This window comes from Schistocerca piceifrons, chromosome 1 (genome assembly GCF_021461385.2).
Source record: "Schistocerca piceifrons isolate TAMUIC-IGC-003096 chromosome 1, iqSchPice1.1, whole genome shotgun sequence".
NCBI classification, from domain to species: domain Eukaryota; kingdom Metazoa; phylum Arthropoda; class Insecta; order Orthoptera; family Acrididae; genus Schistocerca; species Schistocerca piceifrons.
This window is the reverse complement of record NC_060138.1, coordinates 455,091,139-455,118,409: the sequence shown is the minus strand read 5'-3', so window position 1 is coordinate 455,118,409 and position 27,271 is coordinate 455,091,139. Positions and strand designations below refer to the sequence as shown.

The 27,271-nt window shown below is 40.0% G+C and overlaps 1 protein-coding gene across 1 annotated transcript in view; it reads left to right on the top strand.

Annotated features, from left to right (window-relative positions):
* LOC124712423 (mutS protein homolog 4-like) overlaps nt 1–27,271 on the top strand; it is a 287,464-nt gene that overhangs the window by 55,838 nt on the left and 204,355 nt on the right. The window contains exon 7 of the mRNA XM_047242719.1: nt 12,988–13,208. Coding sequence (XP_047098675.1) covers nt 12,988–13,208 — 221 coding nt within the window. The remainder of the gene's footprint in view (nt 1–12,987; nt 13,209–27,271) is intronic.

The following is a 27,271-nucleotide window of genomic DNA, read 5'->3' as shown; positions in this document are numbered from 1 at the left end:
TAAATGCTTTTTGGGTACTGAGTGACTTTCTGTCAAATAGTTTTGAGTAGAAGAATGAATTTTCCCAGGCCAGTGTTTTAATTTTACTCTCTATGCATAGCCATAAATAGTATAATGTGTAGGGTAAGGAGTATGGTGCAATGCTCCTTATTTGTGGACGATTTGTCAATTCTCTGTTCCTCCTCCAACCCTACAACTACAGTTCATAAGTTACAAACTACAGCTAAGAGATTTGAGGAGTGAGCTTCAAAGACAAGTTTTCAATATTCTGCAGGTAAGATATGCATTTGTTGATTTTAATTATTACCTCTCTTGTGTGTGAGGAACACCATTCCACATTTTAAAGACTTGGTGAGATTTCTGGGCCTATTTTTTTATTCAAAATTGTTGTAGGTACTACACTTCCAGAAAGCACTGAATATCTTAATGTGCCTTAGCCACAGGTCTTGGGGAGTGGACAGGGCACATCTGCTCCAGTTTTAAAGGGCTTTCAAGAGATCACATTTCAACTGAGAGTGCATAGTGTATGCATCAGCAAGACCTTCTTACCTGAAGATCATTGATGCTATCCATCATGAGGAGATCAGGCTAACTGTAGGTGCTTACACAACCAGCCCCATACACAGTCTCTGTGCTGAGATTGGGGAACCATCACTAACCTCCAGTGGAGCACCTCCAGATGTGCCAGGCTTAAAAGTCCCTCACTGTTCCCTTCTCACCAGCTATGGAACACCTTTTCTTAAACTGTCCATGAGCAACAAGGCCATTTGGGAACAACATGAAGCATAGGTTGGCATCATTTGGTGTGGGATAATTCCAAACCCAAATCCGGAGTTGGCACTGTCTGTTATTACAGAGTAATTTTGGATTTAGTGCAATACAGGAGAGGCTCATGCTCCTCTGTTTTTAATACAGTATTTTATGACATTTTAAATGAGTGCCATAAGTATATAGTTGTATTCTCAGATGGATCTAAAGATAAGGATTCCCTTAACTACTCTAATGTTTCCCCTGATCGTGTCATCAAGACCCCGTTACCTCAACACTTCATTGTGTTCAACCCTGAGTTATATGTGATCTTGAGGGCTTTGGAGCAGATGGAATGTGCTGCAGCTGCTAAATTACTAATCTGATGCAATTCCTTGAGTGCCCTTAACCCTCTGCAACACTTATACCCAACAGATAAAGTAGGTGTAACTATCCAGAATGCTCCTCTCCACCTACAAAGGCTGGGGAAGGAGATATCTTTTTTTCTGCTTACCAGGGTACATAGTTATTAATGGAAACAAAATGGTAGATGTAGCACCCAAGGAGATGTTTCATGATATTGAGATAGTTCAATGCACCATACCCCTACAGGATCTTACCTCATTGTTGAGTTATATTGTCGTTTAAAGATGCGAAGATGAGTGGGTGGAAATCATACACAATAAGCTGCATCTAGTAAAGTCAACAGCTCAGCCATGTCGTATCTCATTCCAATCATGCAGACAGGATGAAGTCCTTCCTACTCATCTTCTCATAGGACACAGCCCGATGTTGCATGGATTCTTGCTGTGGAGGGAGGACCCTCCAATGTTCGGTCGTTGTGGTGTGCAGATCACAAAGTGTGCTACAGTTTAATTGACTGTGTTTTATGTTCAGACAAGAGGGCATCAAGTAATCTACCTACAGATTTGCCCTCTGTTTTAACTGACAAAGACAATGAATGTGATATGGCTTTTGAGGTTCCATAAAATATTCAACCTTTTTCCTAAAATTTTAGGGAGAAATTTTTTATATGTTATGCGTATGGCTCGCTTGTCTACATTTTCTGTGTGTTATCAGCCAGCCACATATTCCTGTGTAAATTATTTTAGCTTTCCTCTTGTATTACTTACAATTTAATTGACAATTTTAGAACATCTGACCTTTGTGCAATTGTGCGGGTGACCGTGTGAGGTTGGGAGTGCAATTACTTCTTTTATAACATTTTTTATGTTCTAAACACATTTGTTTTTACTAATTTTCATAAAGGTACCTCTAAACTATACCCCCTCCCCCAAACACACACGCTTAAACACATAGTTCCTTATTCTTGGTGTGGTTTTCACTTTTCACTTGCTGCTGAGAATGATTTTGTGCTCCTTTTCATCAGTTGTGATTGAATCATAGTCTCAGCACAGAAATTTATCAACTGCAAGAAAATGTAGCAAATTTATGGAGCACAAGAACCACGTGGTCTAAGCTGAATGTAAACAGTGAGATTCTTAGTTATAGAAATTTTACTAATAGTATAGAAATGTGCCAGAGCTGTAAAACTAGTATTGTGTATGACAATCAGAAAAGCATTTCATATTGTATCATTAACAGTGTGACTGAAAAATACAAGATAAAATTGGATAACAGGGTGAAAATGTGCAAAAGTATACCTTCATCACCTGCAGAAAATGTTCACTGCATGGAGAATGACACAAACGAATGTTACTGCAAAAGAACAACTATCAAAGGAATCGTGAGTGTAAAATGTAAAATAATGTTTCACCTTAGCTGTGCAAAAGCAGACCAAAGAAAAACTGCTGCTGTGTTTAAAGTATTGCATGCCCTTAGGGAACTCTAATATTAATATAAGAATCAGCACTGGTTAGTACTGTTCAAGCAGTTACCCTCCAAAGCTACTCTGTGGCCATCCAGAACTACAAAAGAACTGTAGCAGAAGAAGCAAATAATATAGAATTCCCTATTCTCAGGAGAAGTTTTACAAATAAATGACACCAACAAAAACTTCCAGAAATTCTCTAGCTTCTTCAGTGATTTTGAAATTGCATTCCCTCTCAAAATACAACTTATAAGAGGCACAACTCCAAAAGCAAAGAGGTGGATAGCAACAGGTATCAAAATCTTAAGTCTAAGGCAAAGAGAATTACTAGATACAGGAAAAAAATAACACAACCCTGCTTCTGAACAGCTACATTCAGAAATACATTCGAATCTACAAAAGAGTGATATGCCAGGCAAAAAAAAAAAAAAAAAAAAAAAAAAAAAAAAAAAAAAAAAAAAAAAAATGGCCAGTGATAAGTTCATGACATAGTTAGTAAATAAAATCCAAGTATGGAAAGCAATAAAGAAAGAAGCAAATAAAGTGTCCACTAAAATGGATAATATCAGTCTAAACCATGAGAACAAGAGTGTAACTGATACACAATGCACCCCAAACTCTTTCAGATATCACACATAATAGTCAATGGCAAAACAGATACTAGAAAGAAACTGAAAAACAAAGTGAAATCATGTTCTTCTTCAATCTATATTTGTGGACCAAGTCCAGAAGAAATCATCTGTGTTGCATCAACTCTTAAGAAAGTGTCATCTGGAATTGATGGTATTCCTGATTGCATCATAGAGCAATGTATTACAAGCAATTCACTGCCTCTTTCAGATATAGTCAATTCATTTTTTTGGGAAGTCACATTTCCAGACTGTTTAAAAGCTGCTAAAGTGGCCCCTATTCAAGAAAGGAGATAAATCAAATATAGAAAATTATAGACCAGTTGCCTTAGAAAATCACATAAAAACTAATGTGTAATATGTTAATGAAATTTTTAGAAAAAAAAACAAAATTTTCACTGATACTCAGCATGAATCCAGGAAAAATAAATCAACAACTAGTGCCATCTATGGTTTATATACAATGCCCTGCAAACAGTGGACAAAAAGCAAAGTGGTGCCACTGATATTTTTTAGACTTAAGTAAAGCCTTTGACATATTGGAACACAACATAATGTTAGACAAGCTCCAAGCTTGTGGTATTAAAGCAACTGCATTAATCTTGTTTACATTGTGCTTAACATACAGGAAACAGAAAATACAAATGAAACATGAACTAAAGGAAAATACTACGATATATTTCTCAGATGCAGAAATCATAAATAAGGTGGCCCTTAGGGATCCATTCTTAGGCCTATCCTTTTTATTCTTATGTAAATAATTTAGACCTAAACATGGAATCACAAAGAAATACTTTTTTTTGCAGACGATGCAAGCATTCTTATTACAGGAAACACCCCAGGTCAGCTACAAGCAGCTGTAAATAAAACTACAGCACAGCTAAATACATGGTTCGAGGTGAATAAACTACTGATAAATAAAAAAAAAAAAAAAAAAAAAAAAGCATTCCTAAATTTCTGTTTAAAAGGAGATGCAAGCAACACCAGTTTGACAATAAACTCCAACAAAAATGTCATCTTCTCTGGGAGCAAAGCAGCTCTTTACCATCCTCCACCCCTTCCCTGCTCTCCTTTTCCCTCCCTGTCCCAGCGTCCTTTTTACCCCCAGCACCCAGACTGCTTCTGCCACGATACATTGCTGCTCACAGTCTGCCTCAGCAGTCAGAGACTGTAGTCGTGTGTGTGTGAGTTGCATTGTGTTAATGTTTGTGCATGTTGACTATTTCAGATGAAGGCCTTTTTAGCCTAAAGCTTACTTGTTTGACGGTCTTTTTGTTGTGTCTGTCTGCAACTCAACATCCCCACTGTACAGTGAGTAGCAATCTATCCTTTTCATAATATTGTCATTATTCCATCCTGCATTTTCCATTGTTTGAATACTAAATAAAATGTGTTATATTCTATGTTTACTCTCTATTAAAGCAAGTTTTAGCACTGTCCAAACTGCCTACTTTGCTCAATTTGATAGCATCCTACTGTAGGGAATTATATTCTGGGATAATACACCATCTATTTCACTCATTTTCCTAACAGGAAAAAAACTGTAAGAGCAATGCAACAAGTTCAACAAACATATTCTTGCAAATACCTCTTTCAAAAGTCGTCAGTCCCCAATACTAGATATATATATAAGTATGTTAAAAAGAATTTAAAAGACATAAATGAAAATTTTAATATCCATGAGTCATATACAAGTCCAAAGGAAAAGCTTCATGTATACCGTATTTACTCGAATCTAAGCCGCACATGAAAAATGAGACTCGAAATCGAGGAAAAAAAAATTTCCGAATCTAAGCCGCATCCGAAATTTGAGACTCGACATTCAAGGGGAGAGAGAAGTTTTAGGCCGCACCTCCAAATCGAAACAAAGTTGGTCTATTGTAATATGAGACACAATTTAGGTCGAATGAATGACGATACAGCTACAGTAGCTTGGTTCGAGTCGTGTGCTTAACAGTTAAGCTTTTCCAGGTAGCCATTGCTGTGCGTCAGGCGCTCCGTCCATATTTATATGGGTACCCTTCCTTTCTCACGTGCTTTCTCTGGTTTGAATTGATTGCTTATTTTTCTTTTATCTGACAAGTGCCGTTCTCTTTGTTATAGGTGTTTACGTCACTCTAAGCTGAAAATGCATTACTGTGCTGTGCCATGCATTGTTTGTCGCATGATGATAATGAGTGTTTACGTCTTTACGACCTATCGCCGCTCGCGGCAAGGCTTGCTTTTGTGCGCGCTACTGCCGCTTACAATTTAAATAAAAAAGAGAGGAATCTTCTCATTAGCGTAACAATGGCAAAAGACTGCTATTTGTTGTTACTAACACTGCTGCTTTCTTTGATAATGATCAACAAGAACCAAATAATAGACTGTGTATGATAGAAGATGTTCTGAACGAGAGTTTAGCGAAAATTTTTCTCCGTTTGAAAATCTTTGAAGGCGCCTCTTTAGTACATTACATTCAGCACAGAAATTAGAGTCATCTTAGATTTAAAAATCTAGTCAATTACCAGTGCTTCATTTGTGACTGTATCACTATAAGGCATAAGAATAATATGAATATAAACATGACATGATATTTATATTCTCCCGCGTTTGCTGTTGTCTCACTCTAGTTTCGTAGTTTATTAGGCAGACAGGTTTTAAATGAGATAGCAGCAAACACGAAACAATACATGGCAAAATGATTATATTCGTATTATCCTTATGGTTAAGAGAATACTGCATGTATTTCACAATTCATGAAAGTTCCTATTAGCAACCATCTCTTCTCACAGGTAGTAAAAAAATCGGAACGTAGAGTTGGCCATATTGACACACATCCCAAACAGTCTTGCCAGTCAGATTTTCGTAGTACATTGAAATGCTGCTACATTCAAAAATGAACAATACGGAATTTGTTCTTACTTCTTTGGATAATGTATGAAAATGCAGTGGTCGAAACTCGGGGTGGAGAAAAATGCTCGTCTTCCACCCTTCTTTTAAATTTATTTACTGACGCAGAGGTTTTGGCGCCAGTATTTATCTTTGTGCCTGCTAAGCATGCCTGTGTAGCGCTACATATATTCGATGGCAGAAGTTAGTTGTGGCGGCACCTACCAACATTTTTAAGAACTTCTGCTTGCTTTGCATTCGATTCTAAGCCACAGGCGGTTTTTTGGATTACAAAAACCGGAAAAAAAGTGTGGCTTAGATTTGAGTAAATACGGTAGTCAGTAAGGACATCACCGTACAAAACTTCCATAATAAACAGTGGTATACAGGTTTACAGTAAACTGCACATAGGTAAAAATAATATCTTCATTCACACTCTTCTGTAAAACCCTAAAGGCATTACTGCTATTCATTTGTAGGATTTTTATAACATTTGAGGTACAAGAGACTTGAAATAAGACAGTACAGCTATTGCAAGTAGTGGAAGCTCTCTTGTGGATAAAGCTAAAATTTATATATCTACTGAAATAATACTGTGTATGTCACTGTTTTGTTTTGTGTTTGTTCTGTGTCCCACAATCTAGAACGATTTTTTGGTGAATAAATAAATAAACATTACAAATTCTGCATCTTACAACAGACCCATCCAGCACACTGTTACTGTTAAATTGTTTAACAATAGCATACATTCTCCCAATACTCCTTTAGGATTTCAGCATCTTGGATGCAGACAACAAGGAAACATTAAACCACAAGCCTCATAAGCTTCCACTGTATGTGAAGTACTGAACATGAAACAACTACTGCTAATGTAGCAGTCACATGCACACTGCAAACAATCACAAGTCAACAATTATTAGAAGTGACTTGCTTAAGGAGTTGGCCCCACAGGGAATATTTGTAATTTTTGACATTTATTCACATAACTAATAGAGATGGACATACTTTTTTGCTTCATTTGATGTTTTTAGCAATTGATTTACTAACAGTTTTTAACCATTTCATCAATTTTACCTTATTTTGGGTTTAATTTTAGTTTTGTTTGTTATTCATGATGATGTGAGAATAGTGTCTTACATTACCAAATTACACATCTTTCTTCATTGTACATCAGGTCTGAAAAACTTATTGCTGAAAGTAATATGTTGTCTTTTCTATTTCTGTTGGATAAACAGTTGATGTGTAAACAATAAATTTACTGATGGAGATAAATCACTTGAAATAAAAGAATATTCCCTAATATCCTACTTGAGAATGAAAATGGTGTGGAAGGGAAGTAAGATGAGTAGGTGGCAGCAGGCGAGCTTTTAGGCTTATAAGTACTACCCGCACAAGGGCATCCAATAAGGCTGAAGATCACTGGAAGGAGTGTATGAACATTTCAGGCAAAAAACCTAAAACGTAAGCCTAACATCAATGACATGAGAAGTTATTCAAAGGCACTTTCAAGGAATGGTGTCATTTACTGTGAGGAAGTAGTCACATAGGAAGGCACTCAACTGCAAAGCAGCCTGAGAGATAAATGATTGTGTTGTAATTCACAACATAAAAACGCGAGACACCATTTCCAGAACATTCACACGGTACAACATGGACTGCAGAGATGGTGGAAATGCCATGTGGTAGACAAAACATGACAGTTCAGTAAACATAGTGAGTAGTATGCAGAGTCAGAACAGAAAGAGAGCAATCACCGGGTGACTGTACCACACATAGACAGAAAGTTGCATGTGGTGCTGGGCTACGTCTATGCAGTTATCATGTGCTGATGCACAGCCACGGTGGCATCCCCTAACACCCGTGATCTGCAATAGTGGACATGGAGTGGCTGTTGTCTCTTATGTGCTTGTCTTGCGACAACAGCCGATGTCAGAGATGTTGTCCAGTGCCCGATGATTAGGTGGTAGCTCGGTGGTTTACCATATCCATTCTCCCATGGGGAAGTGGTGAGTGGTGTGTGAATAAAGTGACCCTTGCCCAAATGGACACTTGTGCAGCTCTCTAAATCAAGCTGCCATTGTTGGAAGCGTGGACGACTTCTCCAGCACAACCAGCTCTCAGTTGGTATGAATGGGGGCGTACAGCCAGAAGGACCCTGTCCAATGACACAGCCATAGTTGCAGTGGCACCAGTGCTGGTAGTGGAAACCACGCCATGTCTACATATGGTCTCAGCATAGAAGGAGACACCAACAGAAGGGTGTCGCCATCAGGTCTGGTACAGCATCCGGTACTCCATCTGGCACTTGTTCACCACAAGCATCCTGCAAATAGAGAGAGATGAGAATAGGGTTGGCTTGGCAAACAAGGTGGAGAAACTGGGGGCAGGAACAGTTCAGCAGTCCGGGAGTGGGAGAGTAGGGAGCAGATGGTTTTCCATAGACACTTCTCCCTTATCAGCATTGACTGGTAGGAGCTGAAAAAAAAAGATCAGATATTCATTCATGGGAACATCAGCCACATACTTCTTCATTTGTGTTCTAAAACTTCACACTAGCCATTTGGTCTTATCATTCGACTAAGGGTGAAATGGCGGAGGCAGCAGGTGGTGAATGCAATTTCTGCAACAGAAATTGTGAAAAGCTTGGGAATGAAATTGTGTTGTGGCTCATTGTCCAATGCCATCATGAGAGGAAGTCTTTTAAAGGTGAAGATTCTGCTGAGCACTGCAACCGTAGCCTCTGTACTTGGGAGTGACAGTTGGCCATGTACAGAAAATTGAAGTATGCCTTGAGGACAATCAGCCAGGTGATATCCAAGAAGAGGCCCATAAAATCAACATGAACCTGCTTCCATGGGTACGAGGGTGTTGGACAGGGAGAGAATATCTGGCATGGAGCTGCCTGTTGTCATTCACATTGTTGGCAGGTGTGAATCAGATGTCCGATCTGCCAGTCTATATCCAGCCAGTACACATGGGGCTAGGTGAGCATTTTGGTGTGAGGGCTACCCCCAGCGACCTTGGTGTAGGAGCCATAAGATTGATGGATGTGGAGGTTCCAGATGGACTACAGTGAGAGACCGATCCTGATCCACCAGGATTAACTGGTGATGAAGGTTTAAGTTATGTCGCAATGGGTTGGAAACGTAACTGAGAATGTGATCTGGCCAATCCTGTTGGATGTACCACCGCAGCTGCTGCAAGGTGGTGTCCTTGGCCATGGCCACAGCCAGACAGGTCCCCATGACGAGAAAAGTCTTGATTGCCTGTTAAGCCTAAACATCCAGTTATAAACACGAAATCTTGTTTTGGTCAAATTCTAGGTCAGGATCCAGTGGAAGATGGGACACGGTGTCTGCGTTAGCATGTTGAGTGAGTATCATGAAAGTGATTTCGTAATTGTACTTGCTGAGGAAAAGTGACCAGCTCCAGAGTTGGGCAGCCTGCTCAGGCACTTTGGCACATGATTGGAAATGCAAATCGCGGCTTGTGATCTGCAATAATGTGAAACTTTGTACCATGTAGAAAAACGTGGAATTTCTTTAGCACCAAAATAATCATAAGGGCTTCTTTTTCAGTTTGCAAATACCTCTTCTGTGTGGCACTGAGCGTCTTTGACACAAATACAGTCAGATGTTCAGAGCGATCCACATCTCTAGGCACCAGGGTGGCCCTCTGGCCACATTCAGAAGTGTCCACTGCCACGATCAACTATTTCCCGGGTTGAAATGTGACAAGATAATGGGGCGACAAAAGGGCCTGCTTCAGTGTCTGAAATGTCTGGTCACATGCCTTCAACCATACAAAGGGACCACTCTTCTTCTGCAGGTTGCTGAATGGCTATGCAATCGAATACCATGGCTGAGATAAATTTCCCATAATGGGTAACCTTTTTCAAAAAATGACTGCAGCTCCTTTAAATTTGTGGTGCAATGATGCCTTTCACCAGTTTCTGCCTGGGCTTAATATTGTTGCAGGAGGTAATGTTCCTACATGTTCCTCTAATAATTCAGAAAAGGAGAGATTTCTTGAGATTGCATTTGAGACCCACAAACAGGAGGGTGTGGAACAGCCACCACAAGTTCCCTAAGTGTTCTGCTGTTGTGGTCCCTGTCACCACGATGTCATCCAGATAATTAATGCAGTCTGGAACATCCAGTAGCAGTTGCTTAAGAAATCTTTGAAAAGTATCTGGGGCATTGGCCACCCCAAAAACTAAGGATTTGAACCTATATAATCTGTGTGGCATGTTGACACCAAGGCCTTCTGTGATTCATTAGCCAGAAGTAGTTGCAAGCAATCTTTCAAAAAAGGTTGGCCTCCCATGAGTGCAAAGAAAAGCTCATTGGGTTTCAGAATGGGATACATGTTGATCTCAGAAACGGAAATGACTGTAACCTTAAAGTCTCCACATAGGCACAGCTTCTCCAACATTTGTTTGTACTATAACCCAGGGCACTCCCACTCACTTGCAGGCGTGGGTTTAGTGACATTCACTGCTTCCAATCTGTCTAATTCAGCCTTGACAGTACCCTGCAGTGCGAGGTACATGGCCAACCATGGAAGCATGCCGAAGCCTTTAATGTGATCTGCTCTGTAAAGTTCTTTGCTTTGCCCAGCCACCCAGAGAAAATCTCAGTGAACACCTGACTAAGGGTTTCCAATTCCTGAAACATTATTTGTTCCAAGATCAGGTGAACATAGCTGAAAAGGCATCAAGGCCAAAGAGATTCTCTGTATCTATGCTGTGGACCACAAGAAATGCGAGATGTCATACAACAGGTTTGTACTTTGCTGTGATCATGATTTGTCATTTGAGTGGAATGTTTTATTTGTTATATGCCATTAAGAAGTGCACTGTGGAGTGAAGGGGTAAATCACCCAACAGGAGATATATTTAAAAATTCAACAGGGACATGGAGGCACTGGTGTCAACCTGTAGTTGAACATGTTTACTGCACAATGTGAATGTGCTAAGCATTTTCTGAGGGGAATTTGCCGGGATGCGAGATTCAGACAAGATTACATTAATGTGCATTAGTTCCTGATGAGATGAGTGTTTCTCATCCTTAGTGATGTAGACAGCTGCAAAATTCCCATCCTTCCAGCATACCTCACACTGTGTCTATCTGTCGGAGCAGTCTTCTCAGACATGTGTTCAAAAACAGTCCGGACACAACAAAAACGAGTGTCAATCAGGGGCTCAAGACTTCTTTCCTTGTTTAAGAGACAGAGATGGAGGGCAGATGGTGTTTGTGTATTAGCATTGCTGCAGTGGTTGCATTGGTCAGAGTGAACCCCTCTTTCAGGTCTGACGTGATGGTCGCTATCTTGTCCCAAAACTCTAACCGATGGCCTATGGCCTGGGAAACTTTGAAAGGTTGGGCCCACTTTAAAACATCATCCAAAGAAGGAGCTTTGAGACACACTTTGTTATCTGGAGCCGCTCAAACAAATCCACCCTAATCATCTCTTCTGCATGTGATTCTGCAGGGTCAGGAGCCACAAAACTACATTTCATACTGAGTCAGTGCAGTTCAACCACCTATGTGCAGTACGACTGGTTAGGCTGTTTTGACACTGGTAAAACTCCACATGGCATGCAATTACATGGCAATGGCGGTGAAAGTAGGTAGTTAATGAAGTACACATTTTGTCAAAATTCAGGTGCACTGAATTCGTGAGAAGGGGCAGTTTGCATAAAAGCTGATACATACTAGGTGAGATTCATGACAGGAAAAGTGATTTGATCACAGCTGGTTCCATTGCCTGGAATGTGGTGAAAAGCTGCTGGAGGTGTGGTGAAAAGTTGCTGGAGGCGTTTTTTGTATGCCTCTCATTCCTCCACTGACTTGGCGTGTGGTAGGAATGGTGTTGGACTCACAGCTGCCTGCCAGAAGAGCAATGCGCACAACAAGGCTTCACTATATTTCTGTCCCTCTAATTGTTGCTGGAGGAACTGTTGAACTTGACTTCCATTGACAAATCTGATAAACTAGCTTGTGGTGCAGACTCCATGGTTCAAAACAAACATGAAAAAATGCCCACGATGGTTGCAAATTTTTTTTAAACTCTCAACATAAAAACATGAAGAGCCGCTTCCAGAACAAGTATATTTAACATTCATATGGTGCAATGTGAATCACAGAGACAATGTTGTTAATGCCGCGTGGCAGATAAATACACAACAGTTAAGTAAACGTAGTGAATAGTGAGTGGAGTCAGAACAGAATCAGAGTGATCGCTGGACGACGATTGCATACATAGCTGCGAGTTTGAGGTGGCACTCAGCTGTGCCTACACAGTTGTCACACAATGTTGCTTAGCCACTGTGTCACCCCCTGGCGACCAAGCTCTGCAATAGTGAATGCAGAGTAGCACCCATCTCTTGCACGCCTGTCTTGTGGCAACAGCCGATGTCAGAGATGTCATCCGGTAGCTGACGTCTAGGTGGTAGCTCGATGGTATACAATATATTACTTTACAATAATCTACTGAAAAAGTGTCAAAGAAGGCTGGAACCGTACGGATGAAATATTAATGATATTTGCATTTAAATTAATGCTTTCTGACACAGTTGTGGCAACTGTTCTTTTGGTGGAGAAAGTGACAAGGAGGTCTCCCTTCTTGGCTTAAGGTGTCCGTCTTTATTTTCCACTCATAATTAATAGTTAGTAGCCATTTACTATTGGTGTCCTATGCCCATGGTGTAAGAGGAGATAGATGTATACAACACCTATAAACTTTTCAAAATAATTTCCATTAGCTCACAGGCCAGGAAAACAGGGGACAGTCATATTATGATTATAGACACTCCATTAGTTATAGTGTGCTCTTTTGCAACCTTTTAGTTGCTGTTTACTTCATCAGTTTTTATAAACCTATAAAATGGTTCATATCTTCTTACAGATGTTCATACTTCAAACCGCTTGGAATTAGTAAGAAGTTTGCGTGGATGTGGAGCTCATCACAGTCTTATAGGCATACTAAATCATTGTCATACTGGCTGTGGGAGCAGGTTATTGCGAGCCTCCATTCTGCAACCACCCTTTCTTCTTCCGACAATTACAACCCGCCTGGAGGCTGTGAAAGAGATTGTTGAAACACCTGATCTTCTCAATAGTTTGCAGGTAGGTATGTGGTTTAATATTTGTCTTCTAGTACATCTGTTTCATTATCTTGATCTCATTTCAAAGTAAATTCAGACTTGTTCAGTTCCAGAAAATGTGCCACCTCATTCTCTCAAATGCTTATAAGCCTGTAATGTTCTACCGAGTCTGCAGTTTTCAGGCATTATTCATAATCAAATTATCATTTGGCTTATTAGCATCTGATATTATGCTCTGAAACTGAATGTCCTGGATGGAAAACAGGTAACATAAAGAAGTGTGCTCCCTGCCACCGTTGGATAAGCAGCTGCAGCAGCAAGTTGTATACCCCTAGCTTACTTATTCGTTACATAGTTTAATTCTTAATTTCTTTGCGTGTTTTTGGGTACTTGCATTGTTTAATTCATAAATTTCGGGTGTATTATAGTATTTGAGAGTTGTAGCATTGCGCTTTAGCACCTGAATAGTAAATTCGCGTAGTCGTCTGTCTTCTGTTTTTGTTTTGAACGGCTAGTGTCGATTGGTCACAGCCAGTGTGCTCCCTGCCGCCATTGGATAAGCAGCTGCAGCAGCAAGTTGTATACCCCTAGCTTACTTATTTGTTACATAGTTTAATTCTTAATTTCTTTGCGTGTTTTTGGGTACTTGCATTGTTTAATTCATAAATTTCGGGCATATTATAGTATTTGAGAGTTGTAGCATCGCGCTTTAGCATTTACTTAATAGATTCTTACTTAAATTGCGTGTGAGTTTCGTATAGGAGGTGTAATTTCGAGTTTTAGTTACTGTAGTCGTAAATTCAGGCAGATTGTAGCGCAGTAGTTAGGCATTTGTACAAGTTAGTTAATACATTCTTTGCATGTTTCCCTTGTGTTATCTAGGCACGGACTCGTGTTTCAGTAACTGTTGTTCAACATCGATTAGAATGGACAGGGACTGTGATTGCTGTGTTCGGATGAGGGCTGAGTTGGCATCCCTTCGCTCACAGCTGCAAGCGGCGCTGACTTCGGTCGCCCAGCTTGAGGCTGTTGCCAATGGGCGCCACTGTGGGGAGCCGGACTTGGGTATCACGGGGATGTCAACCTCGTCCCGTCTGTCCCCAGATCGGTCTGCCGCTGTGGTTGCCCCGGTTGCTGCCTGTGGTTGATTGGGAGGTCGTTCCAAGGCGTGGCAGGCAGCGAAAGACGTCCCCGGACACTGATCAGAAAGCCTCCCCGGTGCGTCTGACAAACAGGTTTCAGGCACTGTCTCTGGCTGAGCCAGATGCAGCTGCCTGCCCTGTTTCAGAGGATGATTCTCAGCCTTCAAGGTCCGGGCAATCACAGAGGGTGGGCTTATTGGTAGTTGGGGGCTCCAATGTTAGGCGCGTAATGGGGCCCCTTAGGGATATGGCGGCTAAGGAGGGGAAGAAATCCAGTGCGCACTCCGTGTGGAGTCATTCCTGATGTGGAAAGGGTCCTTCCGGATGCCATGAAGAGCACAGGGTGCAGCCAGCTGCAGGTGGTGGCACATGTGGGCACTAATGACGTGTGTCGCTTTGGATCTGAGGAAATTCTCTCTGGATTCCAGCGGCTATCTGATTTGGTGAAGGCTGCCGGTCTTGCTTACAAGATGAAGGCAGAGCTCACCATCTGCAGCTTCGTTGACAGAACCGACTGCAGACCTTTGGTGCAGAGCCGGGTGGAGGGTCTGAATCAGAGGCTCAGACGGTTTTGCAACCGTGTTGGCTGCAGATTCCTTGACTTGCGCCACAGGGTGGTGGGGTTTCAGGTTCTGCTGAATAGGCCAGGAGTTCACTACACTCAGCTGGCGGCTACACGGGTAGCGGAGGCTGTGTGGCGTGGACTGGGCGGTTTTTTAGGTTAGAAGGCCTCGGGAAAGTACGGGATGGGCTGCAATCTCAAAGGGTGCATGGCAAATACAGGACATGCTTGGATCAAGGAACAGTCGGAATTGTAGTTGTAAATTGTCGTAGTTGTGCTGAGAAAGTCCCTGAGCTTCAAGCGCTAATAGAAAGTACAGAAGCTGAAATCGTTACAGGTACAGAAAGCTGGCTAAAGCCTGAAATAAGTTCTGCAGAAATTTTTACGAAGTCTCAGACGGTGTTCAGGAAAGATAGATTAGGCAGAATTGGTGGTGGAGTGTTTGTGTCTGCCAGTAGTGGTTTATCTTGTAGTGAAGTCGAAGTAGCGAATTGGTATGGGTGGAGGTTATATTTAACAGCCGAACTAAGTTAATAATTGGCTCCTTCTACCGACCCCCAGACTCCGATGATATAGTTGCTGAACAGTTCAGAGAAAATTTGAGTCTCGTAACAAATAAATACCCCACTCATACAGTTATAGTTGGTGGGGACTTCAACCTTCCCTCGATATGTTGGCAAAAATACTTGTTCAAAACCGGTGGTAGGCAGAAAACATCTTCCGAGATTGTCCTAAATGCTTTCTCCGAAAATTATTTCAAGCAGTTAGTCCATGAACCCACGCGAATTGTAAATGGTTGCGAAAACACACTTGACCTCGTAGCCACAAACAATCCAGAGCTGATAGAGAGCATCATGACTGATACAGGGATTAGTGATCACAAGGTCGTTGTAGCTAGGCTCAATACCACCAGAAACAAACGCAAAATAATTTTATTTAAAAAAAACGGATAAAGTGTCACTAGAAGCCTTCCTAAGAGACAATCTCCATTCCTTCCGATCTGACTATGCAAATGTAGACGAGATGTGGCTCAAATTCAAAGATATAGTAGGAACAGCAATTGAGAGATTCATACCTCATAAATTGGTAAGAGATGGAACTGATCCCCCATGGTACACAAAACAGGTGCGAACGCTGTTGCAGAGGCAACGGAAAAAGCATGCGAAGTTCAGAAGAACGCGAAATCCCGAAGATTGGCTAAAATTTACAGACGCACGAAATTTGGCACGGACTTCAATGCGAGATGCCTTTAATAGGTTCCACAATGAAACATTGTCTCAAAATTCGGTAGAAAATCCAAAGAAATTCTGGTTGTATGTAAAGTACACAAGCGGCAAGACGCAGTCAATACCTTCGTTGCGCAGTGCCGATGGTACTGATACCGACGACTGTGCCGCTGAAGCGGAGTTATTGAATGCAGTTTTTCGAAATTCCTTCACCAGGGAAGACGAATGGAATATTCCAGAATTTGAAACACGAACAGCTGTTCGCATGAGTTTCTTAGAAGTAGATACCTTAGGGGTTGCGAAACAACTCAAATCGCTTGATATGGGCAAGTCTTCAGGTCCAGATTGTATACCGATTAGGTTCCTTTCAGATTATGCTGATACAATAGCTCCCTACTTAGCAATTATATACAACCGCTCGCTCACCGATAGATCTGTACCTACAGATTGGAAAATTGCGCAGGTCGCACCAGTGTTTAAGAAGGGTATTAGGAGTAATCCATCGAACTACAGACCTATATCATTGACGTCGGTTTGCAGTAGGGTTTTGGAGCATATACTGTATGCAAACATTATGAATCACCTCGAAGGGAACGATCTATTGATGCGTAATCAGCATGGTTTCAGAAAGCATCGTTCTTGTGCAACGCAGCTAGCTCTTTATTCGCACGAAGTAATGGCCGCTATCAACAGGGGATCTCAAGTTGATTCCGTATTTCTAGATTTCCGGAAAGCTTTTGACACCGTTCCTCACAAGCGACTTCTAATCAATCTGCAGGCCTATGGGGTATCGTCTCAGTTGTGCGACTGGATTCGTGATTTCCTGTCAGGAAGGTCGCAGTTCGTAGTAATAGACGGCAAATCATCGAGTAAAACTGAAGTGATATCAGGTGTTCCCCAGGGAAGCGTCCTGGGACCTCTGCTGTTCCTGATCTATATAAATGACCTGGGTGACAATCTGAGCAGTTCTCTTAGGTTGTTCGCAGATGATGCTGTAATTTACCGTCTAGTAAGGTCATCCGAAGACCAGTATCAGTTGCAAAGCGATTTAGAAAAGATTGCTGTATGGTGTGGCAGGTGGCAGTTGATGCTAAATAACGAAAAGTGTGAGGTGATCCACATGAGTTCCAAAAGAAATCCGTTAGAATTCGATTACTCGATAAATAGTACAATTCTCAAGGCTGTCAATTCAACTAAGTACCTGGGTGTTAAAATTACGAACAACTTCAGTTGGAAAGACCACATAGATAATATTGTGGCGAAGGCGAGCCAAAGGTTGCGTTTCATTGGCAGGACACTTAGAAGATGCAACAAGTCCACTAAAGAGACAGCTTACACTACACTCGTTTGTCCTCTGTTAGAATATTGCTGCGCTGTGTGGGATCCTTACTAGGTGGGACTGATGAAGGACATCGAAAGGGTGCAAAAAAGGGCAGCTCGTTTTGTATTATCATGTAATAGGGGAGAGAGTGTGGCAGATATGATACGCGAGTTGGGATGGAAGTCATTAAAGCAAAGACTTTTTCGTCGCGGCAAGATCTATTTACGAAATTTCAGTCGCCAACTTTCTCTTCCGAATGCGAAAATATTTTCTTGAGCCCAACCTACATAGGTAGGAATGATCATCAAAATAAAATAAGAGAAATCAGAGCTCGAACAGAAAGGTTTAAGTGTTCGTTTTTCCCGCGCGCTGTTCGGGAGTGGAATGGTAGAGAGATAGTATGATTGTGGTTCGATGCACCCTCTGCCAAGCACTTAAATGTGAATTACAGAGTAGTCATGTAGATGTAGATGCAGATGAACAATAGTAACCAGTCAACCTGCTATGCTGAAACTATGTTGTCAGACGGGATTCTCTCTCTCTCTCTCTCTCTCTCTCTCTCTCTCTCTCTCTCTGTGTGTGTGTGTGTGTGTGTGTGTGTGTGTGTGCGTGTGTGTGAGTAGTATTAGCTATCTCCAAAGAAGAACATTGCCTGAAGGCTAAGGTGCATTTTCAGTCTTATTGTTTAAGCACCTGTTGACTACTCATCACTTCGACTATTGGGTGAGTGGTTATTTTATACTTCTGGCACTCTTTAATCATGTAGTAGCTGACATAGACTTGGGTACAGTTGTGGAGAAGACTAGTAACACCAGAAAAGATACCCTTACAGCATTCTTTGCATCTGACATTGACTCAGCTCTGATGTCTTGGCAGATATCTATTGTATGAACTACTTGTTGTGTTAGCAATCTTCTTGTTAGTAATAAATTACTTCAAGGAGAAGTAGTTTATAACAATTGACAGTAAGTTGGTTTGAACTGTATGTGTAAACTAGCAACTAGCAGAATTGATTATGTAGTGATTTTGAAGTACACCATCAAGAGAAAATGAAGCAATTGGACAAGATGTGGCTGTAGTTGATGTAAACAATCAACGACAAATTGATGCACAATATGCTGTGTGGAACACACAGAAGGGCTTTGCACCAGTTATATCCATGTTCCATTCACTCAATGAGGACTCGGATGAGTAAGAGTTGTATCTTAAAGAACTGCATCAATACTTCAAAACTTTTAAGGTAGGGAGTGTACAGGATGATTATAATTAAAGCTCCAGTTTCAAAGTGCTGTAAAAAAGAACTGCTGCTAAGAATGACGTCAAATATGAAAGGGATATTATCAAAGAAGTGGGAAACATCGTGGAAACAAAAAAGATTAACGCACAATGTGCATGACCACACAAGTTTGGCATCCAACAGCTGTGGCACTGTTAGAAAAAGCCATCAACCATGGCAAGGTCATACCACATTGGATTGGAAAAATCTGTTTATAATTGTTCTGAGGCCAAAAACCACATAACAGCAACAATTGCATTTGTTTTAATTGTCAGAAGGCCAAAATCTGCTTTAATTGTCCTGTGCCCAAAACTGCATAAAAAGCAAAAATGGAATCAGTATTTAATTGTTGTGAGACTGGCTCAAGACATGTTCGATACACAGTCCACCATTTTTTTGCTACAATTTGAAACTGAGGAACAGCATATTCCACAACAGATCGGAGTGTCTCAGGGGTCATGTTCAGAATGCGCTGTGCAGTGCATGCCTTCAATTCAGTTACATTTGTAATTGGAACACTAAACACAGCATCTTTCTGATAACCCCACAGCCAGAAGTCACATGAATTAAGATCGGTATTGGCAGGCAGAAAGGATATGATGGCTGATATTTCTAGCATTTCAAAAATCCCTTTGCAGCAACTGCTTCACTGGATACTAAATGTGCAGAGGAATACTATCTCGCATAAAAATGATCCTACCTACACATCCACGCTGTTAATGGGTTGGAATGACGTCTGTTTGCAAAAGGCTCTCATAGCATTTACCAATGATGATACAGGTAACAGAACACATCTAAAAATAACTTGATCCTATGATAAATGCTGCTATCAACCTGCATCACATAGTTATCTTTGCAGAATGAAGTGGTATTGATTTTTTGTGGCCCATTTTCTGCAAGTCTGTGGATATGGACACAGGCACGCTGTCTGTCCAAAGAATCTTCCATGGCTATTTATTGTCTGCTTCTATACGAGCAAGAAATTCTGGAGCAAATGTTTGTCTTACTGGCAGGCCAGCATGAAGCAACTCCTGAATATGGGTTATACAGGCTCTGGCAGTTGGCACTGAACATAAAGAAATGTAACATATTGCGCATACATAGGAAAAGAAATCCATTACCATGTAGCTACGCTATTGATGACAAACTGCTGGAAACAGTATCTGATATAAAATATATAGGAGTCACTATCCACTATCCACAGTGCTCTTAAGTGAAATGACCACATAAAACATGTAGTGGGAAAAGCAGACGCCAGACTCAGGTTTGTAGGAAAAATTATAACTCATCCATGAAGGAAGTGGCTTATAAGGCACTTGTTCGACTGATTCTTGACTATTGTTCATCTATCTCGGATCCCTACCACGTAGGACTGATAGAATAAATAGAGAAGATCCAGTGAAGAGTGGTGCATTTTGTCATGGGATTGTTTATTCGGCACAAGAGCCTTACGGAGATCCTCAACAAACTCCATTGGCAGACGTTACAAGAGAGATGTTGTGCATCACGTAAAGATTTACCATTGAAATTTCAAGAGAGTGCTTTCCGAGAAGAGTCGAAAAACATATAATGCCGCTCCCCCCTCCCCAAATACATTTCACATAAATACCATGAGGAGAAAATTCGAGAAATTAGAGCCAGTACAGAGCCTTGCCAACAATCATTCTTCCCACATGCTACTAGCGAGTGGAACAGGGTTGGAGGGCTCAGTTAGTGGTACATAAAGTTTCATTTGACACACACTGTTAGGTAGCTTGCAGAATATGGTACAAATGTAGGTATAGATTTTGTATGGGTAGCAATGCAGGATGTTCTGTAGAATTTTATGCACTGTGCTCACAGGCGTGTCCAAAGTTCGAGCAATTCCCTGTGTGATACATGTTTGCACACCAATGGGAGCTGAGCGGTTTATAAGTGGTGAGCTGTGCAGTTTATAAGTGGCTGGAAGGAAAACATTAATTACACACACATTAACCAGGAAAGCTTCTGGTACAAGATATTACACATAGTAAAAAAGTCAGAGCATCCATAATTACACCCAAGCAATGCAAAAGATGCTTTAATAAGTGAGGCAAAGTTTTTAAATTCTCTTACCTTCACTAGAATCATGTCTGCACAAAACAAAAATTCAAAATCTATATTTGCAGTGGAAAACATTTTAGCAGCAGATGATGACGAGGTGTTGTCCGAGATTTTGTCGTCAGGTGTGCCAGCATTCAGTCTGAAGTTATATGTTCCACTACAGTGAGTTGGGCTTTTGTGGTATCTACAAACTTCATTTGAACCTTGTAGCTATTAGTCTTAGACATTTCAATTGGTGCCTTATTGTGACACAGTAATGTGACAGGATCCTTCTTGGGGTGTGGAGATATTTCACTGTTTAATCTCTGAAGCCATAGAGCCCCTTAACATGCATTCAGCCTCGGTTGTAGATCAGGCTACTGTTGGCTGTTCCTTACTATGTCAGAATATCACTATTCCTTGAGATATAAAAAGATATCCTGTTTTGACATTGTATTCTCATTATCTCTGGCTCAGTCTATATCACAACTACCTATTATGTGGCATTCCTCTTGCATTGGAATGAGACATTCGTAAGTTGTGTTCAAATGGCTCCATTTTTATGCTGGAGGGCAGTGCAAGAGACGAATGAGGGCATTTTTGTCAGTAACTATCGAATATTTGAGAGTAAGGAGTTAACTATCAAAGGAGAGAAAGAAGAAGAGGCGTGTGAGAGGTGAGAACTGGGATTGCTTGGTTAATGATCTGAAGTGTTAATTTTTGTAATTTGGTATATTTTGTGATTACTGGGGGAGAAAAGAGTGACTCAATCTGATTTTCATGATATTGCATATTGCAATTAAATTTGTTGACATGAAATAATGACGAAATTGAGAAAACTGAGCTTGATTGTTGATAATTATAAGGCAGTGTTCCCCATTTTGGCTTTATAATTGTACGAGGTTAAATACAGTGTAGATTGATTTAACAGTAGAAGTATCTTATAGGAGACTGATTTTGCAGATATCAATCTTTAAACTTCGTACAGACTCCTGAATACATTGATGAGGAGTAGTCAATTATAACCCATTTTGTGATGGCGTTCAACAAGTTATTGTGAGTGGAAAAATAATTTATTATTTTCACTATCTCAAGGGATGTACTTTGGCAGTTTTCATTGTCTTTTTAGTGTGCAAATTTTATTTTTGTTTTTGTTTTGTATTCTAATTGATGGTATCAACTGTGCTGGGTCCCATTTTCTAATTATTGTCAGTTGGCTATTCATATTGGCTAACTTTTTCCACCTAGTCTCAAGTATTTTACTTCACTCAGCTTTAGAAGACAGTAGTGTCATATTCTTGGTACCTTTTAGGTATGTAGAGGTCCTTTTGGATTCCTGTCATTCAGGCAGTGTGGTATCCCCGGATTATTAAAAAACTGACAGACAATTCCTATAGAGTAAGCCAGATCTGGCCTTGTTCCTAACTGAGTCTACATCAGACTTTCTAATGCTTCAAAATTGGGTTTATTCTGCATAGTTTCTTTCTCCTATTCTGTTTTTGGACTCATATCATGAGTGAGCACTTAGTTATTGATCAGTGGCACATATATTGGGCTTACATCATCCATATTGAATCTGTTGAGGATTGGCTTCACATACTGTATCTAGTCTACCCACAAATAACTTTCTTTGCAGTTCCTTGTAATTTTTATACCTAAGTAGTTAGTGGTCTCATTAATCATTTTGAATTTTTCTTTCATGTTGTTCCTGAAGACATCTTTCACTTGTGTATTGTTACTGAGAATTAGTATGGTAACTATAAAAATGTCTTAACCTTGATTTTAACAATAGACACATAGATCAGCTGTTGATCTTTTGAAGTTTAGATTCAACAGTGTACTCTCTAATTGCAGATTCCAGTAATGATCACCTTGCTTCAATCCATATACTGTCTTTTTTTAGTCTTTTAATACCAATATCTTTCACTATCTTCATAACTGAATTATTTTTAACAGCCATAGTAAATAAATAGCTTAATGAGACTTGACATTAAATCCCGAGCTTTCCGGAGTACATTAAATCCTGAGCTTTCCGGAGTTGTAGTGCATTATGTCAAACCACCTGGTACCTGGGGCTACCAGTATATGCCACACTCAGTGAATTGTTCTTTTCTGGACTTTTGAAAATGACTATAATGTATTTCAGTTATTGTTGCATTTGTTACATACTCAGTATGTGTTTGCACTCTGGTCAGACAGCATCTGTGTATAGATTTTATGCCTGTAAGTGTGTATATGTGCTTTTATCTGACAAGGGGCCCTATTTAAGAGAGAACGTGTATGAGATTTTATCAGACAATGGGACCTTATGGACTGGCCCTATTAGATTTTCTTTATGTGTATTTGTGGAATTCAAAAATCTGTGCACAGACATCAGTTTCCTAATTTGATGTTTTTGATGTCATGATCTTCAGTCTGAACTTTGGTTTGATGCAACTCTCCACGCTACTCTATCCTGTTCAAGCCTCTTCATCCCCAGATAACTATGTAACCTACATCTTTCTGAGTCTGCTTACTGTATTCATCTCTTGTTCTTCTTGTATGATTTTTACCTGCTCCACTTCCCTCCAACACTAAATTGGTGATCCCTTGGTGTCACAGAATGTGTCCTATCAACTGATCACTTCCTTTGATCAAGTGCTGCCACAGATTTCTTGTCTCCCTGATTCAGTTCAGTACTTCCTCATTGGTTATGTGATCAATCCACCTAATCTTCAACATTCTTCTGTAGCACCACATGCTTAAGCTTCTATTCTCTCTTTGTCTAAACTATTTATTGTCGACGTTTCACTTCCATATATGGTTACATTCCAGACACATGCTTTCAGAAAAAACTTCCTTGTACTTAAATCTATATTCAATGTTACAATGTTAATAAATTTCTCATCTTCAGGAATGCTTTTCTTGACATTGCCAGCCTACATTTTATACCCTCTCGACTTCATCCATCATCATTTATTTTGCTGCCCAAATAGCAAAACTCACCTACTACTTTAAGTGTATCATTTCCCAATCCCATAGCATCATTGATTTAATTTGACCACATTCCATTATCCTCATTTTGCTTTTGTTGATGTTCATCTTATATACTCCTTTCAAGACACTGCCCATTCCATTCAATTGCTTGTTCAAGTCCTTTGCCGTCTATGACAGAATTACAATGTCATTAGCAAACCTAAAAGTTTGTATTCTTTCTCCATGAACTTTAATCCCTATTCCAAATTTTTCTTTGGTTTCCTTTACTGCTTGTTCAATGTACATATTGAATAACATCAAGTGTAGGCTATAACCCTGTCTCACTCCCATCTCAACTACTACTTCCCTGCCACAATCCTGTCTCCCTCCCTTCCCAACCACTGCTTCCCTTTCATGCCCCTTGACACTTATAACTGTTATTAGGTTTCTACATAAGTTGCAGATAGCCTTTTGATCCCTGTTTTTTACCCCTGCTACCTTCAGAATTTCAAAAAGAATATTCCTGTCAACATTGTGAAAAGCTTGCTCTAAGTCTATGCTATAAATGTAGGTTTGCCTTTCCTTAACTTACCTTCTAAGATAAGCTGTTGGTCAGTTTTCCCTCATGTGTTCCTACATTTCTCTGGAACCCAAACTGAACTTCCCCAAGGCCAACGTCTACCATTCTTCTGTAGAAAATTTATATTATTATTTTTTAACCGAGACTTATAAACTGGTAGATCAGTTATTTTCACACCTAACAGCAACTAGTTCCTTTGGAATTGGAATTACTATTTCTTCTTGAAATCTGAAGGTATTTTGCCTATCTCATACATCTTGCTCACCAGATGGAAGAGTTTTGTCATGGCTGGCTCTCCAAAGGCCATCAGTAGCTCTATCGGAATGTTGTCTACTCCCAGGGCCTTTGCCAAATTCTCCACACAGTATCCTATCTCCCTTCCCATCTTCCTCTATATCCTCTTCCACTTCCATAATATTTCCCTCAAGTGGATCTCCCTTACATAGACTCTCTGTATACTTTTTCCACCTTTCCGCTTTCCTTACTTTGCTTAGGATTGGTTTTCCATCTGAGCTCTTGATATTTGTACAGCTGCTTCTCTTTTCCCCAGAGGCCCCTTTAATTTTCCTGTAGGCAGTATCTATCTTTCCCCTAGTGAAATATGCTTCTGGATCCTTACATTTGTCCTCTAGCCATTCCCGCTTAACTATTTTGCACTTCCTGTCACTCCTTTTTTTAAACATTTGTATTCCCTTTCACCTGCTTCCCTTGGCGTATTTTAAATTTTCTCCTTTCATCAGTTAAATTCAATATCTCTTGTGTTATCCAAGGATTTCTACTAGGCATTGTATTTTTACCTATTTGAGCCTCTGCTGCCTTCGCTATTTCGTCTCTTAAAGCCAACCATTCATCTTCTACTGTATTCCTTTCCACTGTTCAACTGTTTCCTAATGCTCCCTCTGAAACTCTCAACAACTTATGGTTCATTCAACTTATCTATATCCCATCTCTTTAATTTACTACCTTTTCCCAATTTTTTTCAGTTTTAATCTACAGTTCATATCCAATAAATTGTTGCCAGAATCCACATCTGCCCCTGGAAATGTCATACAATTTAAAATCTGGTTCCTAAATCTCTGTCTAACCATTATATAATCAATCTGAAACCTTCTGGTGTCTCCAGGTCTCTTCCACATGTACAACCTTCTTTTATGATTCTTTAACCAAGTGTTAGCGATGATTAAATTATGTTCCATGCGAAATTCTGCAAGGTGGCTTCCTCTTTCATTTCTTTCCCCCAGTCCATATTCACCTACTATTTTTCCTTCTCTTCCTTTTCCTGCTATCAACTTCCAGTCCCCTACCACAGTTACATTTTTACCTCCTTTATTATTATCTGAATATTATTATCATTTATTTCTTCACTCTCCTTACCATCTGTGGAGTTAGTTGGCATATAAACTTTTACTACTGTGGTATGCGTGGGCTTCATGTCTATCTTGGCTATGATAATGTGTTCATTACGCTGTTCATAGTAGCTTACCCGCATTCCATTTCCTTATTCATTATTAAACACAATCCTGCATTATACCTAATTTAACTTTGTATTTATTTACTCTGTATTCACCTGACCTGTTCGTCCTGCCACTAAACTTCACTAATTTCCACTATATGTAACTTCAATCTGTTTCCTTTTTTAAATTTTCTAACCTACTGCCCGATTAAGAGATCTAGCATTCCACACTCAGATCCATAAAATGCCAATTTTACTTCTCCTGATCACCACATCCTCCAGAGTAGTCCCTGCCCATAGATCCAAATGGGGGATTATTTTACCTCTGGATTATTTTACCATCATCATTTAACCATACGGTAGAGCTGCATGTCCTCAGGAAAAATTGTGGCTGTAGTTTCCCCTTACTTTCAGCCGCTCGCAGTACCAGCACAGCAAGGCTGTTTTGGTTGATGTCACCAGACAATCATCCAGACTACTTCCCATGCAGCTACTGAAAAGGCTGCTGCCCCTGTTCACGAATCACACATTTGTTTGACCTCTCAACAGATACCCTTCCATTGTGGTTGTACCTATTGTACGGCTATTTGTATCGCTGTTGCATGTGAGACATAATTTTAAAAAAGAAAAAGTTGAACAAGTTGCCTGTAAAACAGATGATTTCCAAGGTACAAAGGAATTCACCAAGTTGAAGCAACCCCTGTGGCTGACTCTCTCTCCCTCTCTCTTTTTTAATTCTATATTTTCTGTCAGGTGGAAATAATAAACGGAATCATAATTTTCTAATGAAAATAAAATCATTTTATTTTAAATTATGGGGCACATGAAACAAATAAACATTTGATGCTGACATGACAGGCATCTCATTGTTTCTACTATGAATGTTTTAATGTTCAGATATTCCATTTTATTCTGGCCTATATGACACTGTATCTGTCATCAGATCCCTTCTTGTTTGAAACAGTGTATCATATTATTGTTCACATATTCTCTGCCATTATTGATGTTTAGAGCTGATATACTGTTTCAAGATTTGCTTTCAACTAGGTGTCTGAAGTCATGAATTATCTGTTGTGCTTGATTTTTATTTCTGAGAGTATATACAAATACTTTTTCAGGAATAGTGAGTAGGAAGTATTTGGACCCTCCAATTGACCTAATTTGCATTGGCCCCTACAAATTCAAGCGCACTAGCTTCATAATTTCCATGGTTCTAGAGTTATATCAGAAAAAAGGAAGTATCACTTTCCCTCTAAGCAATATTAATATTAACTGCTCTCTCAGACTGAATGCCACTAACAAGACCTTTATGTAATGCTTGAATTACTTCAGAATTCAGATGGTCTAGTCTTTTATGCCACAAGTTTGCATTGTTTGACTGCAATGCCAATCCTGCTTCAAAATTCCAATCATATAGTTGGTCTAGTCAGCATATTCCATTTGTTATCACACATTATGAACTACATTTTTAGATGTTTCATAAATATGACAGCCTTATCACTCACATAA